The sequence below is a fragment of the Periplaneta americana genome, chromosome 15 (assembly GCF_040183065.1).
Source record: "Periplaneta americana isolate PAMFEO1 chromosome 15, P.americana_PAMFEO1_priV1, whole genome shotgun sequence".
Taxonomy (NCBI): Eukaryota; Metazoa; Arthropoda; class Insecta; order Blattodea; family Blattidae; genus Periplaneta; species Periplaneta americana.
This window is the reverse complement of record NC_091131.1, coordinates 127,423,020-127,444,329: the sequence shown is the minus strand read 5'-3', so window position 1 is coordinate 127,444,329 and position 21,310 is coordinate 127,423,020. Positions and strand designations below refer to the sequence as shown.

The 21,310-nt window shown below is 36.8% G+C and overlaps 1 protein-coding gene across 6 annotated transcripts in view; it reads left to right on the top strand.

Moving 5' to 3' along the window:
• LOC138715323 (serine-rich adhesin for platelets-like) overlaps positions 1-21,310 on the top strand; it is a 1,148,033-nt gene that overhangs the window by 637,606 nt on the left and 489,117 nt on the right. For all 6 annotated transcript variants that reach the window (XM_069848108.1, XM_069848110.1, XM_069848109.1 and 3 more), the window contains one exon: positions 12,370-12,497. In XM_069848108.1, coding sequence (XP_069704209.1) covers positions 12,370-12,497 — 128 coding nt within the window. The remainder of the gene's footprint in view (positions 1-12,369; positions 12,498-21,310) is intronic.

The window sequence follows — 21,310 nt, the reverse complement described above, 5'->3', positions numbered from 1 at the left end:
TAAAAACATTGCAATATTACTCTCTGTAGGTACAAATACAGGAGTAATTTACAGAAATATAGATTAAGTAAACAATATTACTCACAGATCACAAACTTACCTCTCAACATTTTTCGGGAAGCGGAAAAATGATAAGTTCGGATCCCTTCTATTTGGCCCCAGACAACCAGGCACACAGCAAGTTTTTACTCTGGTTGGGGTGGTTTTCTGGAATGCTGGAATGAGTGGCAATACTACAGTGATTTTTCTTACATTCCTAATAAGTAATTAAATAATAAATACATATTATGTATTTAATTCTTGCATTGTTTGCTTGAAACGTATCAATCATGTCACTTCACAAGAACTTCAATCACAATGTGTTAAAACTACATCACAATAATTATTCATTCATATTTATAATTTCAGCAAATCTCCATTTGTAAAATAATAAGTAAATAAATATCAACTCCTTCCCGAGTAGAATAGATGAACACGTGTAACACACGTTAGCAAAAGACACGAATAATACATAAAAACAACACAATAATTCTCATTATGTTTCATTTATAATCTCAGATAATTCATTTCCATTTGCAAAATAAGTACATAAATATCATCTTACCTCAAGAGAAGAAAACGCGTGTAGCACAAAACTTCTGAGTGGTATTAACCAAACTACGTTGAAATAGGAATGAAAACACATACGCAAAACATATAAACGCAGAATTCGACTCACAGATCACACAGATCGATTTGTTGATTTGTTTGCCATCTATTGAGGAGCTATTGAAGGAACGAGGAAATTTTGCTTACACCCCTCAGTAGATGTCTCTCATTGCAAGTTGTAAGTACTCCTATACAAGCTGCACCCCCCTGATATATACAGAGACAGTAAACCTCGACTAAATTCGCAATCAGAGTAGAAATAAACTAATTCTGTATATAATTTTTTTTAAACAAAAGCATTGCTTTGTTCATAGCAACTCCACCGTCTCCTATGTCAGTTTCTTGTAGATATAGGTAATACAATAAAACATAGGCAGACAGACAGCATGAGTATTACCACTTTTTCGACACCAGGAAGCTGGACACTTGCATATCAGTGAAAATCTCTAAATACAATTTCACAGCCTCACAGTGATTTCTCATTATTCTTTGTGTAATGAGAAAGTAAAAAGGCAATTAAATAATTCATAAGCGAAAGACATACATATTATACGAATATAAAACATGAAATATCGCTTGGGCTGATTACCTTTTGGGTTCTTCCGAGGTTTTCTCCAAGCGTAAGGCAATTGTCAGGTAATCTATGGCAAATCCTCGGCCTCATCTCGTCAAATACCATCTCGCTATCATCAATCCATCGACGCTAAATAAATAATCTCGTAGTTCATGCAACGTCGTTAAATAACCAAGTAAAGAAATATGAAGTAATCATTATTTCAATGGAATAAAATATTCATTAGGTTATTTTTTCCTAGTTCTTTCATGAGAGTTTAATTGTATTAGTTAGATTTTAAGTCGTTGACTAGCTTGTGAATATTTTCTCCTCTTTTTCTCTCCATCTATTTCCTTTTCTTCTAATCTTTTCCTTCTTTTACACTCCTGATCTCCTCCATTTTTGTAGTTCTTCTCTTTCTTACCTTCTCTCCTTTTTCTTCTTAAGAATGTTATATTTGGATGTCTGTTTTGTATTCTTTTTGATTGTATTCAACTGTGAACTTCCGCCCTCTTACGCCTACTTTGTTTAAGGATAAGAATAACCAGCATGCAATGCAATACTATTAGTGGAACTTCTCTTACTTTCATATAAAAGTTGCACACTTTTCAAACATCGTTTCTTCAATGCCAGTGTCAAGCCTTGCGACTGTGCCGTGCCCTTTCAGGAATATAAATAAAGTTCATAGCCTCGACTTTCTCACAACTCGCTCCGGTCTCACAAGTTAAAGGAAGAAATGTTCCGCGAAACTTGTTTTTGCAAGTCTTCTTTTTTTTCCATTGTCCTTACCAGTGCATTTTAGTTGTGGTTTGTATACTCTAGCAGTGCTTCATTTATCCTCAAGTTCGTATGCCCTCGAAATCAGTTTGTGATAGCACAATCTCCAGAAAACTTTTTACAAATGAATCCCAACGGAACACGTGTGCTGAAGTACACATTTCTTTACCTTTGGAAGAAGTGATCAACCGACACCAGCCAATACTATTGCTAGGAGAAAGTACCGTAAACTGGGGTAAAGAGGATCACATGTGGTAAAGTGGATCATATGTGTATTGTTAGATAAGTCAGCGCCACATGGATCACACATGCAAAGAAAACTATTTTTAGTGGCACTTATAGAAGAAAGGTTTTCTTTTCATGTGTGATCCATGTGGCGCTGCCTTATCTAGGCAATACACATATGATCCACTTTACCACATGTGATCCTCTTTACCCCAGTTTACGGTACACTGATAATAAAAATAGATATTTATATTTTAATGGAACTGCACGTAACCTGAATACCATTTGGCTGTCATTGTGAATTCTATATCTGTGCCTATCATAGAATCTTGTAGTTAAGGAAAATCAGAGAATATTTAACTAAAATTCTTTGATAAGTAAGTTAGTTTACCTATGGAAGAAGTGATAAAACCGACACCACCCAATACTATTGCAAGGATAAAGTACACTGATAATAAAAATAGATATGTATATTTCAATGGAACTGTATGTAACCTGAATACAGCTTGGCTGTCGTCTTAGTGAATTCTATATCTGAGCCTAGCATAGAATCTGGGAATCTTAGACAACATTTAATTAAAATTCTGTGTTCAGTATTTAAAATGTAAGTTAGTTTACCTATGGAAGAAGTGATAAAACCGGCACCACCCAATACTATTGCAAGGAGAAAGTACACTGATAATAAAAATAGATAAGCTTATGTATATTTTAATGGAACTGCATGTAGCCTAAATACAGTTTGGCTGTCGTCTTAGTGAAGTCTGTTTCTGAGCCTAGCATAGAATCTAGGAATCTCAGACAATATTGAATTAAAATTCTGTGATCAGTATTTAAAACGTAAGTTAGTTTACCTTTGGAAGAAGTGATAAAACCAACACCACCCAATACTATTTCAAGGAGAAAGTACACTGATAATAAAAATAGATATGTATATTTTAATGGAACTGCATATAGCCTAAATACAGTTTGGCTGTCGTCTTAGTGAATTCTGTATCTGAGCCTAGCATAGAATCTTGTGGCAAGGAAACTCAGACAATATTTAACTAAAATTCTGTGATAACTATTTAAAACGTAAGTTAGTTTACCTATGGAAGAAGTGATAAAACCGACACCACCTAATACTATTGCAAGGAGATAGTACACTGATAATAAAAATAGATAAGCTTATGTGTATTTTAATGGATCTTCATGTAACCTGAATACAGTTTGGCTGTCGTCTTTGTGAATTCTGTATCTGTATCTGTGATCAAGGAATCTCAGGCAATATGTAATTAAAATTCTGTGATCAGTATTTAAAACGCAAGTTAGTCTGTCTATACGATGAAAGAGTAATGGAACGGAGAAAAATTCTCTCCGGCGCCGGGATTTGAACCCGGTTTTCAGCTCTACGCTATACGCTTTATCCACTAAGCCACACCGGATACCCACCCCGGCGTCGGACAGAATCGTCTCAGATTAAGTTCCAACTCTTGGATTCCCTCTAGTGGCCGTCCTCTGCACTACGTCATAGATGTCTATGAACGTAGGACTGAAGTCCACACATGTGCTGAGATTCACTCGTTATGAGTGACTAGTTGGCCGGGATCCGACGGAATAAGCGTCGTCTTAAATCACGAAGTGATTTACGCATATCATATATATTATTTTAATATACCGAAGTACATATGATATTTCCATGCAGATATTCTGCGTCATCATACGATGAAAGAGTAATGGAACGGAGAAAAATTCTCACCGGCGCCGGGATTTGAACCCGGTTTTCAGCTCTACGTGCTGATGCTTTATCCACTAAGCCACACCGGATATCCACCCCGGCGTCGGACAGAATCGTCTCAGATTAAGTTCCAACTCTTGAGTTCCCTCTAGTGGCCGCCCTCTGCACTACGTCATAGATGTCTATGAACGTAGGACTGAAGTTCACACATGTGCTGAGGTGCACTCGTTATGAGTGACTAGTGGACTTCAGTGCAGAGGGCGGCCACTAGAGGGAACCCAAGAGTTGGAACTTAATCTGAGACGATTCTGTCCGACGCCGGGGTGGGTATCCGGTGTGGCTTAGTGGATAAAGCATCAGCACGTAGAGCTGAAAACCCGGGTTCAAATCCCGGCGCCGGAGAGAATTTTTCTCCGTTCCATTACTCTTTCATCGTATGATGACGCAGAATATCTGCATGGAAATATCATATGTACTTCGGTACATTAAAATAATATATAGTCTGTCTATGTTATATTTGACTTAGTCAACATAACTTAATGACATAATTCTTATTTACATAAAGTGCTGAATTTTGTTGAAACAATAGTATCAGTAAACTATGAGATAATCGAAATTTTTCAAATTCTTTTTTTTTTCTTTCTACTAAAATAAATTTATTCTTACTTTCTAAGGGTTTTACAGAAATGGTTTTATTTTAAAGCAAACTGTCCAATTTGTGTACACGACAGTTTCAGTAGCTACCTAGGATCTCAGTACGCAGGAAATTGGAATATACTTACAAAATATTGTATAAACTCAGACTCATAAATCAGAAGATGAAACATATTAAATGGGAGGTATACCTTTACAATTGTATAAATTACGTATATCGTAATACTTTGTAGGTCTATTCCAGCATCTTCCAGTGCTCGTAAAATAAAATTTGGCATACTTCTGCTTTATTCTAAATCCTCAATATTTTCAAACAACTATTTCTATTTGACAGTAATTAATTTCCAAGATTTTAATGAAAAGTATGCATCATCATGCATTTCTCTGATATTTTCCACAAATTTATGAAGTTTTAAATTATTCTTGCTTTAAAATGTTTTTAATAACTACATTAATAACATAAACTAAAATATTTTATATTGAAGAAATATTTTTCTTTCATTTTAATATTCGTTATTATTGTAACATTATTGTGATCAATATTATATTTTTAAAATTCTACAGTTGAGATTCTATTTTACGTTGTTGAGATGTTAAAAACATACAAGTATGTAGTCTTTAATTTAAATTTATTAAAAAAAATTAAGTTATCAGGGAAAACAAATTTAAAATTTCAAGTTTATAAAAATGAGCGCGAGAAGGTAAGTTAAATTTTAAGGGGGCCGTTAAAGTGACATGCGTGAATGTTTAAGGGAATATCTCGGACACGATTAAGGATATCAAAAAAATTCTTCCGCCACAAGAAATATAAAAGTATATTGACCGCCTCTGTGATGTAGGGGTCAGCATGCTGGTCTTTTACGCAGAGGGCCCGGGTTCGATTCCCTGTCAGGTTGAATTTCCTGGTTGAGATTTTTCAGGGTTTTTCCTCAACTGTAAGGCAAATGCCAGGAAATTCGGGCCACAACATCCCTGAATATCACCGGCCTCATTCATCACCGAAATCATATTCATAACAAATCAGTAATACATATACAGTCGCCATCTAGTTCACAACAATAGAACCAGTCTCAACAATAGTACACAGGCCTTCGGATTTCACCCGAAAGATTAACTCGCGATGTGACCAAATATGTTAAAGCGAGTATAAATAGCAGCAAAAAAAAGTGTATTATATAAATACACACACAAACAACAGACAAATAAATCGATCGATAAATAAATTAATTAAATACAATTGTTTATTCATAGAAACGTACCTCCTCCCGTAAAAGCTGAGAGAATCATGGTCTTTGCATATATCGGCATAGACAGCACATCTTATATAGCACATACTCCTCGTACTATCATCATTGGAATATAAGATTGCTAATCCTAAATTAAGTGATCTAGTCGTAGCTGACAAAGTTATTGGGCCGTGCGTAGACAAAGAGACTGGAATTCGATTCCCACCTAATTGGACAATATTTGTGGTGGAAAAGCAACTGTGGAGTTAATCATTTCTCCCCGTATTTCAATTTAATCTATCATACACAACCCATCATTGGTCCATAATTGAATACCTCCCCAGAATAATGTTGCATAATCCGTCTGAGGTACTTTACAGGAGACATATACCCACAAATGTGCAGAAAAAGTAATTTTAGGTTGTTTAATTACTACTGTTTTACTAATATAGGAAGTCAGCAGCTCACATTATCAATCAATATGTACCTATATTACGCTTAAAATTGATAAGAATGTTGCATATCCAAATCCAGTTTTTAAAGTGTAGTATGGGCCCTAATATGAGTACTGTGGCACTGTATACACGATACAAATTATATTAGTAACATTCTGCCACAGAATAAGTAATAATTGCTTTATTGTGCTAATATTATGGTAGATTACCTGGCTGATTAGTTTCGACGTGGTGTCCGTTATTCTCCGACGTGTTAAAAGAGTGTATCCAAGAATGAATGATATTCTATATTAAGTAATATAAAGTAGCATTAGAAATACTTTCCTTTTGCCTAAATTACATTGAAAAATAATTCAAATTCACTATCTTCACTGCAATGAAAATAACGAACCAATCCACATGTAGGCCCATATACATACTTGAAAGTGAGGCTAGATAATCAGTAGAGTAAAATATTCTAAATGGACGTAATTTGCAAAGTAGTACACTTCCCAATGTCAGAAGAAATGAACACATTACATATTTAAAGTAATAAAAGGTAATAAGAGCAAGCCCACAATGAATAAAATCTTAATATATAAAAGTAAATGTGGGTATGTGTGTAATGTATGTATGTATGTATGTATGTATGTATGTATGTATGTATGTATGTATGTATGTATGTATGTTATGTAATGAAATATATTTTGTGTGTGTTTTTTTAACAGAATATATTTCAACATGCCCCATTACATAGGTTGTAATATTACATGTTTTGACATTTCTGAATAATTACATTAATGTGTGTGTGTGTGCGTGTGTGTTTTTTTCTCTATACAAATCTACACGCTTTGATTGATTGATATGTGCCAAAGTTTGCACATTTTACCTTCATAACCAGGAAAAAAGCATAGGCTATATTAAAATTGTGCAAATGGACGTTAATTTAATTTAAACAATAACAAAAGAAAAAAAATCAATCAAACATTCATGCATAATATTAAAATGCAATCTTCTGTAGCAGTCAATAATTTATTGTTCTTTATTATTGTCTGGTGCATTCAACATTGACTTTCATGAGGCCATGGAAATTATAACACGAAGTTAAATAACATGAAGGCTAAAAATCTAGACAATTTATGCAATTTACGCAGTCCAGGACTGTATTATGAATTTCTCGATGCAGTATTAGGTCCTACATAGTGAGCAGACTATGTTTATTCAACTGAATTCTTGAATTCTTTGAAACCACAAGGATTGCTACCCAATTGAATCACCAATAGCACTATTGCGAAGTACTAACTCACCAATTTGTGCAATGGAACAAGAATTGGTGTGAGAAAAAAATTCATTCAAAACGTAGTATTAGAAGTGACATTGTTAACTGGCAAAACGAAAGGAGAAAATGTTTTTATCCCACGTATTCCTATGGCACCCACTAACATGCCTTTCGATTTTAAGCAACTGCAATTTCAGTGCGACTAGTATTTATAATGACAATGACCATTTAAAATGAAGCTCAAGGACAGTCGCTCAAAGTTGCAGACAATAACTTAAAAACTGCGTGTTTTTCACATTCTCAACTATATTTTATACAAAGGAGTGAAAAAAAAAACGATTTTACACATCAAAAAGCATTTCAATGATACTTTTGTCATGTTGTAGTATGTGAATATGCGTAAGCCCCCTGAATATAACACTGTATTAATTATAAAATATACGTCTCTCAAAATATTGTTGTTCACGTCCGAAAATTTATTACTGCGAAACTCTGTCTGTATAATCACGTTGCCAATGTACTATGTTATGCGTAGTGAAAAAAAAAGTCTCTTAATTTCCAAAATACCGGTATACGTCTGTCAGAATATTAGTCTTTATGTTAAAAAATGACTTATTGCGAGTGTATATTGTATCTGTATTCTATATATAAAATAATAATTAATATGCTCTGGATTTGTGAGATATAATTTCTCAATTAATATTAAAAAAGAAGCTGGGTATTATATAAGCGTGCGTACAGCGATTAAGGGATAAAAAATCGTCTAATATACGCGTTGGATCGGAAAGTAATGCACAATAATAAAAAAAAAAACCTTCAATAGGTAAACAAAAAATAAAAAATACACAAATAACTCAATCTCTTAGCTATTTTTCTACATAGGCGCCAAGTTTCTCAACACATTTCTCCCATCGTGGTATCAGTTTTAGTAGCTATATCCTGTTTATAGAAGTCCGTTCGATTGGAGTATAGCCATCTGCGGACATCTGATTGCACTTCTGAATCGATCGCAAAGCGATGGCCGGCCAGGCATTTCTTCATGGGACCAAACATATAAAAGTCCGACGGTCAAGGTCTGGATTATATGGTGGATGATGGAACACTTCCCAACCAAATATGTTGATTTTCTCACAAACAAAAGCCGCAACATGGGGCGAGCATTGTCATGAAGAAGTTTGACATCGTCAGCATTAATGTTACAGCGTTTGTCACGAAGAGCACGACGCAACTTTACCAACGTTTGAATGTAGGCTGCAGCATTCACAGTGGTCCCGTGTTTAACAAAACATCAGACATATCCCAGAACACTGTTACAAGCACTTTCTTAGCAGATTGCGTCACTTTGAATGTTTTCTTTACTGGGGAAACAGCATGTTTCCACTCATAGAGGCCTGCTTTGTTTCGGGCGTGTAGTGGTACGTCTAGGACTCATCACCAGTGACAATTCCTTTCAGAAAGTGATATCCTTCTGGAGCGTAACGCCTTAAGTGATCCAAGAATGTCATCATTCGCTAGCCCTTGTGGTCGGCTGTCAGGTTCTTAGGCACCCATTGGGCACTAACTTTATGAAATTTCAATGTGTCATGCACGATATCGTACACCTCACCGTATGAAATGTTGAACTGCTGAGTTAAAGTTCGCAGTTGGAACCTCCGTTCATTCAAACTTGCCGCCTCAATTCCTGTGACATTTCGCTGGGTTGCAGTTGTTACCGGTCGCCCGGAACGTGCGAATCACAAAGGTTCTCACGTCCGTCTGCGAAGAATGCCCACCATCTGGAGATGTTGCTACGGTCCATACAGTCTTCCCTTTATACGCTACACATGTCCCTATGAATTTCACATAGGCTATGTCCTTCAGCCCACAAATATCGCACGACACTTCACTGCTCTTCACAAGTTGACGACAGTAACATTCACGCCATCATTGTTGCGAAGTTCACGCTTCTTTCGCTAAATCTACACATGTAAAACATATTGTGTCTGTAGTGAAAACTTCATACAGTATATCGATGAAATGTCAACATTCCAGCCGCAATACCTACGCAGAAATCGGCAGAGATAAAATGTAAGATCTGTAGAACATTGAGTCAACGCTAAGTGGGCGCATAGGGACCGAGGGGTGCGTTTTTGTTTTGCTGAACTTCAAGGCAATGCTAACTCATTTAAAGTTTGTGTGACTGTTGCCTGTATATATTTTCGTTTGGTTTTGTTTTATGTATAGTTTGATTTTTTATTATTTTATTTGTATTTCTGATGATGTGAAAGAGAAGGCCTGATGGCCTTAACTACGCCAGAATAAATAAATAAACACACACACACACACATATATATATACAGGGTCATTAAAAATACGGGGCATAATTTCAGGTATGTATTTCCCACATGTAGACAATCAAAATAGTTCATTACAACATGTGTCCGGAAATGCTTCATTTCCGAGTTATTGCCTTCACAACATTGAAATTCACTGGAACGTTTTTCTTTCCGCAGGTCGTTGTCATTACAGAAGATGTTCAAAATGTCAACCTCCTGCTTGAATACAGACCTCACATCGATGTCTCATTGATCTGCGAACACGATCCCAAACTCCAGGAGTATTGCGTATGTCCTCAGAACATGCCACAATTCGATTCCGGATTCCAAATCAGGCACCGGAGACGAATAAACCAATGATTTTAAATGGCCCCACAAGTAGAAATCGAGAGGGTTCAGATCAGGTGAGCGTGGAGGCCAAGCAATTGGGCCACCTCTACCTATCCATCGATCAGGAAACCTTCGATCCAAGTACCGGCGAGCCATACGACTGAAGTGTGCAAGAGCGCCATCATGCAAGAAGTGAATGTGTTGACGATTGATCAGTGGAGTGTCTTCTAAAACATGAGGTATGGTGTTTTCCAGGAAGTTTGTGTACGCCTGCCCCGTAAGTCTGTTTACAAGTACATGGGGTCCAACTAATCGATCACCAATGATACCGGCCCACATGTTGAGGGAGAACCGCACCTGGTGATGAGATGGAACAGTTGCACGTGGGTTTTCATACATGCTGATTGTGGAAATTTGTTATGCCATCCCATCTCGTGTGAACTGTGCTTCATCTGTAAATAATACTAAGGCAGGAAAGTTCGGATTTACACCACACTGCTGCAAGAACCACTCACAGAACCTAACTCGTGCAGGGTAATCTGCTGGTGACAGGGCCTGTACACGTTGCAAATGATAAGGATACAATTGATACTCTTTCAACAGTCTCCAGACAGTCGTATGAGGAACATTGACTTGCAACGCTACCCTTCGTGTGCTGATAAAAGGAGTCATGTTCACAGCCTCCAGAATATCCTTCTGTACTTCTGGAGTTGTAGATCTTGGTCGTCCCCTTCCCAAACCAGGAGAGTTAAATTTTCCATACTCGCACAGACGGTGATGGAGACGTACAAATGTCTTCCGATCTGGACATTGTCGCTGTGGGTACCTCTCCTGGTACAAACGACGAGCCAGCGCAGCATTGCCGTCCGCCTTACCGTACATGAAGTGTATCTCTGCCAGCTCTTGATTTGAATACAGGTCGCACAGTCTAACGCCTACACAACATTGAATGTAACCTTCGCCTCGGAATGAACTGTCAGAGTGCCCTCTTAATGTCTCCTTTGACGGCAACGACCTGCGGAAAGAAAAACGTTCCGGTGAATGTCAATGTTGTGAAGGCCATAACTCGGAAATAAAGCATTTCCGGACACATGTTGTAATGAACTATTTTGATTGTCTACATGTGGGAAATACATACCTGAAATTATGCCCCGTATTTTGTAACACCCTCTATATACAAATTAAAAAATATTTGAACGCAATGCACGTGATGAAATGTTTTCTTTTGTTGCCTGTTCTACAGTTGTTTTAAATTGAGTTAATGCTTTCAGGCATTTGGCTAAGAATTTAATTAATTCATGTGAATGACGCTATGTAAAGATCACAGTTATGGACGAGGAAAGCTTAGTAAAGACAATTCGTTATGGTTATCTATAGTTGAGATTCTGAGATTTCCGAAAAGTCCAACAACCAGTTTAATTAAAAAAAAAAAAGAAGCAAAAAGAAGAACCCGGACAACTCCGGATGCTTTCAGCTAGTTACATATAAAATACTGTGTTGGTTATGCAACATTTATAAACTTATTTCATTCGGAGGCTTATTCCCAGGTACTATAATGTTACTTCGTGTTGCATATTCCTTCCCGCTGTTCCTAAGCACTTTATTTTTCACATCCTTCACTTCTGTATGTTTACTATCCGACGTCTTCCTTTCTTAAAATTATTTAATGAGCTGCACGATAGAGAAATGCTGTTTACGTCCGCCATGTTTGTCATCATAAGCGACATTATTTTAGGGACTGCCAAATTCAAAGCCTTATAATATCTTCCACACTTAATAATTCGATATTCTGCTACTACAACGTTAATAGGGATGAAATAGGCATATTTTTATGCCTTTAACTCACATTCGTAACAATTGGATTATGCCACAATATTCTGGGGAGGTATGCAATTACAATATGTAGCGTAATCTTCTCAATAACATCTGCAATTTAAAAGTTATGCTAAATAAATACTTAGCATTATCTTAACGATGGAATAATTCTGTGAAATGTGAAGTTAATGCCATTACAATTGGTAGAAAAGGAATTTTAAACGAAAAAAAATACCGAAATAGAATACTACGATTTCGGTTGAATTTTCCACAAGGAAATGCAAGAGTTTAATGACCAGAATGAGATTGTTAGATGGTCGCTCAGTTTTAACAATAGGGTAGTGGAAATTGCTTGTATTGATTATTCCCCCTACTAATTACAGTGATTTTTGTTTGCAGGTCAGGACACTAGAATTCGCTTCAGTGTAATGCCCTATCCGGGCGACAGCGGCTTCACACAATGGCACGATGCTATGAAAATGGTAGCGCGATTGCCTGGCGGCATACCTCCGGAGTTCAGAAGGAGGGTAAGTCCACATAATTAAGACAACGTTCAAGAAAGCAATTTGTCAACTCTTTCTAAAACTATAAATCATTTACACATATTATCATTTACTCTCTTTCTCATATTCAACAATCACACGAAACTGTTCGACTTTCTTTATCTTCGGGATATGAAACTCTCTTGGCCAGATGATGCAAATACCATAATTGCCACTTAATATTTTGAACAACTTAAAGGCGAAATTTTTTCTACCTATTCTTACAAAAAATTGTAAGGCCTTGAAACTAGAAGTAGGCTATATTGTGGTTTATTAGACACATTTGCCATGTGTAGCTCGGAGACATAAGCACTTTCAAATCATATGAGGTGTTATTATGGAGATAGAAACGAAAAATTCTGCGTCCAATGCTTTGAGCCAGGGATGCAAAACTGTGCCACAATTGTGTTAGACATAAGCCGGAACATGTAACTCGCCTTTCAAGCCTCGCGTCATTAGACATGGTAGGGGAGAAGAGATATGTATTCAGTGTGCTTACGAAACGTCACAGATACGTCATTGAAGGCCAATGATTGTGGATGGGGGAACAAACTCTTTCCCTATGCTTCCACCCCTCTCTTCCCCAGTTCTGCTTCCCTACTTTGAGTCTTACAAAGATCTTGCAGGATAAGAACGAATAATTAGCTCTAATTTCTATACAGCAAGCCAGGCGATCCGGATTCAATCCCTAACCTGATCGCGATGGAATAAGTTTGGATGTAACACTTAGGCAACATGCTACATCCAACCTTTTTCCACGGAGGTACTCAATTTGTGATGTAAAAAGCAGATATTGCAGAGGGTTTTGTTCGGGGTACTCCCGTCTGCCTCTTTCATTTCACCAAAACTCTCCACCTCCCTATTCAGCTAACATTTTACAATTGTTATAAGTAGGCTGGAATGAAATCTTAGGGATAGTACACGTCTCCGATGCTGATGTAGGATTTGAGGACTTGGTGCTCCGGGCCCTGGGACTTATGGGGTAGTGTTCTGCCAGGGGTCCACTTGTCAGCGTGGAATCCACGAATTGCTCATAGGCCACAATCATCGCATATAGGCGGACAGTGTTTCAGTGATAAGTGCGTATGAGGGGCTCACAACAGAGTGGACCAAGTCCACCAGTGATCAGTTTGTGGATTAATACAATCTCGGATGAAGAAAACTTAGATTTATTCAATGCCATAACAGACAAAGTCCATAACTCATTTGTTACTCCACAGAGGGCAGCATTTCCTATGGAAGGTGAAGGTTGCTAAGCGTGAGCCAGAACTTTAAGACTCAAATCTCAGAACTATTCCAGATGAACTTGGTTCACTCTGGTTGTGAACCCCTCATATATAGCCTACGTTCTGATACGGTCCTCGAAATGCCAATTCAATTTCGGTATTTTTTATGATAAAGACAGTTAAGTTTGGTACTATGTAGAACAATGTGTGTGGTTTTGCTAGTAGGCCTGTGTGTCGGAGTGTCATAACGAGACAGCGGATCTTCGGTCCCTACACAGCGACAAGAGTCACGTCCCTTGGCGTACGGAGGGAGCGTAGCAATGAGTTCAGTGGCCTCCCTGCAACTGACGTAAACCTAACGTTCAGTGTCGGGATCGAAAATCCGCTGTCTGGTCATAACATGGTCTACCGGTTTCCTTTTGTTGGTCAGTTTCTGTAGTCTATTTTCTTCTTAATTTAGAAGACCGAATGTCGTTTCGTGTCTGATATGTTATTTTCAATGAAATTGTGTCAATTATTATTATTATTATTATTATTATTATTATTATTATTATTATTATTATGGCTTTACGCCTCGGTTAGAATCTCTACCAGCCACACCAATGTATTTGCGGAGGAATTGCTGGTATTTTCCGCCATCATGCACTCAACTATGCGAGGAGCAATGGGCGCATTCCCAGACATACATTACTCAATGATATCATTAGCTCTATGTGCAAATTGTGACGATAACCATATTGCGAGTTATCGTCAATGCCCAAATTTTATTTCATACGTTAACTTCACCACGCCGAAACCAATACTACAAAGTGAACTCAGAATGCAATCCCCATTACCTTTAATTCTCATTCCGCATCTAGACAAACATCTCAACCGCTACAGACAGAATTACATGAACTTTATAAATTGTTCCGGTCTTTTAACATCCAAAACTTTCTTCTAGAACTTAAGGAAGTTTTTAAGCAAATGTCGTTATCAGTATGTTTAATACAAGAAGTCATGGCGACAATTCAGCCTTTCAAAGAAGCCAACACAACCCCACCCTGTTGATCATTAAGAATTATATTTGAAATGTCTATAGTGCTGAAGTTTCAATCAGGTGAATTAAAACAGTTTCCTTTCAGAAGATCAAAATTCCACTAGCCAATAAATTAGTCTAATCATTTCTGTTGTGTTCATATAATATTTTTGTTACAATGATTTTGTATTACTGGAGGCTGGCTTCCTCATGTTTGATCTGGAAACCTGACAAGGCAAGCACCTCTTTTGGTGTGATACTTGAAAAAAATGCACAATTTAGGTTATGCGTCACGTCATGTGATTGGCTGATTGATATCATTAAAATATCTCTCACTTCTTGTGGCATTCCGTCCCTTTTGGAACCACCAGGTATTAGTCGCGCGGATGGTAACGATACGATGGTCTCACATTAATCCCATGGTCTAGAGCAGCGGTCATCAGCACAGTGCACTCTCGGGCTAGCATCTCTTACTGCAGGTCCCTTACAGCACTAGCATGCATCCCTGGTAATAAGTTATTATCTATTAAGTTTTATTTGTATTCAAGATTTATGGGTTCGATATGGTTTATAACTATTAATACACCCTTATTGTTAAAAAGTGGTGCTGCTCCCTTCCATTGGTGATTCCCAAGTATTATAGAAGTCGGGTATGCTTTCTCTTGTACGTGCATATTTCGACTCCATTCTTACCCTTTACCCATTTCAGCGAGTGCTGACGACCACAGGTCTAGAGAAAAATCTTTAATTTGGAACTTCACTTCCGTTGACACTCTAGCTCCATCTCACTTGCCGAATACCTCCAGGCGCGCAGCGTCTGCTGCTCAATTAGCCGTGAAGAAAAAAGTCAATAAATATGCACATCTTTTAGACAATTATATCTTTATCCCCTTTGCTGTCGAGACCTTCGGTCCTTGGAGTTATGACGTTAAAGATTTGGTATCTCAAATCGGCCAAATTTTGATCTCCATTACTGGTGATCGCCGATGCACTAATTATTTGAGTCAACGTTTAAGTAAAGCTATTCAACGCGGAAATGCAATGAGCGTTTTAGATACTCTTCCCGAACGACGAACTTTTTCCTTATTTAAAATTTATTAAATACGGTACTTCTGTGAACCTGAACATTGCAATTGTTTCACCTTGTATATGATCATTTTGTTGTTGTTTATGTAACTTAATGTTAAAATAACGTTCTGTGTTATTAATGTATTATTATTATTATTATTATTATTATTATTATTTCATTAGTTTATTTAGCTACTACTTCAGATAGTGACTTTATTCAGATATTGTTAGTACAAGGTAAAAATCTCGTTCGCTTCGTTCTTTCGTACAGGTAGATTAAAATTTAATAACATTCTTGCAATATTTGTTTGTTTATTTATTTATTCATCCATTCATTTATTCATTCATTTATTCATTCATTCATTTATTTATTCATTTATTTATTCATTCGTTCGTTCGTTCGTTCGTTCATTTATTCATTCATAGTGTTTCGCCTCCTTCTTTGATACTGAATTATAAACCAGTGCAATGTAAGAAAGGGTACCGGTATATATTTTGACCAATACTAGTCTTCTTACGGGTTTCCTCGCCCATGTGAGTACCACAGCACACAAAGAATCACTCCATGAACCACTTGGTTGGGAAGCGCGTGAGTCAATATTAAATGTGTTTCCAGTGTTGAATTACCGCCGTGGTGGAGGTATTTAGTCTCTTCTGCAAGATTTTGACGTTCACGTCTTTTATATTTGTAGGCCGCCGTAGCGTCTCAGTTAAGACGCAGTGCAAGGCGGAAGGTTGCGCGTTCGATGGAAATTGTTTTCCATTAATTTAATGTTTCTGACCGAACTATGGCCCTCGAGCTCACTCAGCCTGTAGCAGAAGTGAATACCAGAGGCATTTTCATGGGGTAAAGACGGACGTAAATCTATACTTCTATTTATTTCTTGTTGATTGTCCCATTACCCAGATTTAATGGAATAGCTTTGCCTTGACATATGTCTTTATTATTATTATTATTATTATTATTATTATTATTATTATTATTGCTACTACTACTACTACTACTACTACTACTACTACTACTACTACTACTACTACTACTACTACTACTACTACTACTACTACTACTACTACTACTAGAGCTGAGACGAGATGTTATGGCACCAACCTGCGCTAAGTTTTAAATTGCCGGCCAGCAGGGTAGAGGAGTGGGGGTTGTTTGGGTTACGGTTCTCAAGCTCAGAGCGGCAAGCATATGCGTTTCATCTCTTTCCAAAAACATTCGTCTTACCTTAGTAGCACTACTTTCCTACTCAAGAGTCCTAAGGTACCTAATGAAATTACGCCCGCTATTCCATCTTTATATTCTTATTCTCCGTCGGAATAAGACGACTGATCTGTGCTGGAATCAGATGTCCTTAAGTTTATGGTAATGTTCTCCAAAATACTGTCCATCGCGTGCTCACTTTCAATGTAATTGTTCTCTACTTTATTCACATAATCATACACTGATATCCATTCTTGGAAGAAGCGATTGCAGAGTCGGTCTCTGCTTATGGGTAGCGGAGAAATTATAGAGGAGTCTTCTTATGACTTTCTCATCAAAACTGTCTACAGCTGCAACAATCTTCGTCTTCGGCTGTGATTTTTCCGGACTGGAGAAAGAATTTGCTGTTCCTGCCTCAATATTTTCCCCTTCTTTCCTGATCCTGCCAAGGTTCGCTTTGAAATACCAGTGGCAGCCAGTACTCTTGCACACACGCTTTTCAATGGAATGGTATTCCGTTTACAGCCTCTTCTAACATGAATTTCCATACATTGTATGCTATTTCATGTCCTTGACTATGAACTATTCTATGATTTCACACTTTAGACAATGCCATAATGAGGGCGGTCAGAAGAACAATGTTTTCAGTATTAGCAATAGCGGTAGTAGCAGAACGATCTGAACACTCGGAATGCTAGTAACCAACTAACCCAACACCCCTCCAGTTTAGTGTGAGGGCGAGTCCAACCAAACGAACTAAAATGCGTCCCTTGCGCCGGTGCCATAACTTCTCGTCCGGGCTCTACTACTGTGAACAACCATTCTAGATATTTCCTACTGACCAAATAATTATTTCTTTTCAGACTGATTACATAAGTATTATTTCCGAAAAGTTATTTTATTTTTCTCCCTTACATGAGTTCAGATGACGTGATTAATTGTGAGTTACGGAAATCTTTTGGCGTTTTGGTAAGACAATTTCAAATATAAAGACTCTATCTTTTTAGAAGAAAATTGGAATAATACAGTAATATGTAAATGATAACTTGTGTTACAATACATCATGTTATTTTTCTTGTGAAAAAGGTTATGACGATCTCTTCGTCTTTGAATAACCTCATGGTGAAGGAAATAAGGTAATGAAACGACTGCTAATTAAATACTTATAAACTTCTTAGATATTCTTCAATTACAATACAATTAAGAATTTTAAAATAATTTTATATACTTTTTAAATGATGTAGTTTTATTAAATTAACGACGTTGTATCAACTACTAGGTAATTTAACGACGATGGAATTTCTCATAACGAGATGGTATTTGGCGAAGTAAGACCGAGGATTCGCCAAGAATTATCTGATATCCGCGTTACAGTTGGTGGAATAATTTTTCGGAAAAAATCAGACAATCGTATCCCAAGCAAGAATGGAATCTGCCGACCAAGCGCAACTCCGGAACAGCAGACAAACGCGTTACCGCCTGAGTTATGCCGGTGGCTAGGACGGCTATTAATAGGAACCTGAAAATTTCTCATTTGCGAAATCCACGAATTTTTTAATTGTGAGTTGGAAATTATTTTTCTTCATGTGTAAGGGAATTTAGCATGATTTTCTAGCAGAATTGAAAGTGCGAAAAATGCTAATTTCCTATTAAATTGCGAAATCACGAGAAAAATGCAATATAATAGCGATTTGTCAGTAAAAAGTATTTTCTAAGGAAAAAGTACATCATATTGCGTTTATACACACAAAAATTAAGGGCAATTTTTAAATACTCAAAACATGTCGATCGATTATGTCTTTATCAATTATTGTTGGCTCAATTCGATAAATTTCGTAAGCTATATCGATAATGAAGGTCAAATGATTGATATACATATCGTAATATCGATTAGGACCTATCAAGTTTTATATTCGATATGGATATGGCTAAAATGCGTCTCGTCGGTTTACTCGGCCATTTTCTTTTGAGATTGCAGCAGAGTTGGATAGTTATTTTAGTTAGGGTAAAAGTTGATAATATTGTGATAGTTCTTTTTGAGAATTTATTACAATTTGTCTGAGCTAGAAAAAGATCGTTTTTTTGCGTCAACGTATTAAGAGAATGTTTGTCGACAAGTTTCTGCACGAAACCGGTTCTTACCCTATATTGGCAGAGTTGGTTGAATTTGTGAGATACGCGCTCCTGTGTAAAATTTGCGAACAACTATAACTGCTCATGAAAGAGCCCAGCAGTATTCCATTCATGGCTCCATGCTTCAGACGCTAAGACAGTTTTTAATGTAAGTTCTGCAATTGCCACGTTGGAGAATAAAGCATTTTCAGAATGTTGTTTGCAAGTACTGTGGGTACAAACAATGTTGACAGTGAACATGTTTTATCACAGTATGGTGCTGTTGTTTCAGGCAGACGACGTAATTTGAAAGAGGAAAACGCTGAACTGTTCACAGTGTTATCTTTTGAAAAATCAAAGGTAGAATGCATAAAGTTTTCTTTGCAAAAAACCGATACTAATTTGGAAAAAAGTAGATGCTAATTAAAAAAAAATAGATGCTAATTTTGAGAAAAATAGATGCTAATAATTCAGGTCCCTAGCTATTAATATGGAATAGGCCTACTAGTATGTATGTATGTATGTATGTATGTATGTATGTATGTATGTATGTATGTATGTATTACCATTACAATTGGATATACACCCGCTGACAGTGATATATAATATACAATAACATTACAATAATTACAGCAATAAAATAGCATAATTATAGCAATAAAGTAACTTGCTTTATTATTGTTACTGATGTCATGAATATAGTCGTAGTTACAGCTTCTGTTTACTTCATGAAAAAGTCCATTTGTGCGTATTATATACTAAACTTCGTCACAGTATCTACGCTAGAGAGAAAGTAAATGTTCAAAGAAATTTACGATGTTAAGTGAGTCGGAAAATATTTTATGTGACACTGTTACATCCTTTAGAAAATGTAGAGAATTTTATGTTCTTGGGGTGATCTTACGACTATAAAAATAATTTTAGAAGCATCTCTTTGAAAATCGCAGTGTTATTTACGTACTGTCCTTGCACCTTGTCATGCGCTCCGAATATAAATCATCGAAACACAAAAGGATGCGAACTTTTCTGCGTCGTATAATGCGACCACCCGTGAGCTTCTTGAGCCACTTCTTCACGCTTATCCAGCAATCGGATTTAGATCTTTTGTTTCGACATATCACATTTCCAAGAACCCCAGATGCTTTTTCATGTTGCTTACAATACGGCTACAAGAGCCCTTTCACACATAGGCCTATTAGAACCTATGAGAAGGCGACATTCATCCGAAAGTAAATAACAATCCTTTCACTTATACAGCAGATTTCCATAAATTCTATTTGATTTAGCATCCGAATGGATGTCGCATTGTATAGTACTAGTGTCTTATTTAGTAATCTTCTTAGACTATAGAGCCTCTTCAGGGTCGGTCAGATGATTACAGAGAACGAGAAAAAGGTAAAATCAAAGTACTTCGAGAAAAACTGCCCTATATCCGTATTATCTCTGTGGAATGTCTTCTATAGAATTCACCAAATCAATACACAGAAAATTTATTTTAACCTGTTAAAGGAGTGAGACACGACCAAATTTTATTCAAGGTTTCTTTGAAATACGGAGGTGTTCCTATTCAATTGTCCAAAAGAAATTTCAATATTCTGAAAATGCGTAAAAAAATCTTTAAAATATTTTGCCTTCCTCGGTTTTCGAAATGGTGCAGGGTTTTTATACCGAGTTATGGTGGACAACTAGGGCTATCCAATGTTTCAGAGTTACCGGTACATATTTGTACCATCTTTGGTAAATTCGGTAAATTCAAGGAAAGTGAAACTTCTTTGTAGGAGCTAGTGTAGTATTAAGATAATTTATTAAGCAAACTGAAGTAGTCAGCCTGCAACGCACATTGAATAAAGTAAAGTAGTAATTCCTTATTATAATTACAGAGTGAACTAGTAATAGATACCAAAAAAACTAGTAATTATGTTCGAATAACCGTTTCTCTATCTATAATGATTATGGAAAAAATCGAGTTTTCTGTTGAGGGATTGGAAGTGAATCGTTCCAACGGCGCAATGCTTTGTTTACAGCTGCGGAAGTACGAAGCATAATGCAGTAGTGATAAGCAAAGTTTCTGATTGCATAGAAAGAGAGGCCTTTCAGTGAGGATGCGATCGATAACAATTGATTTGTAGGTCCGTCTACTTTCTAAAGACGAAAATTCGTACATATG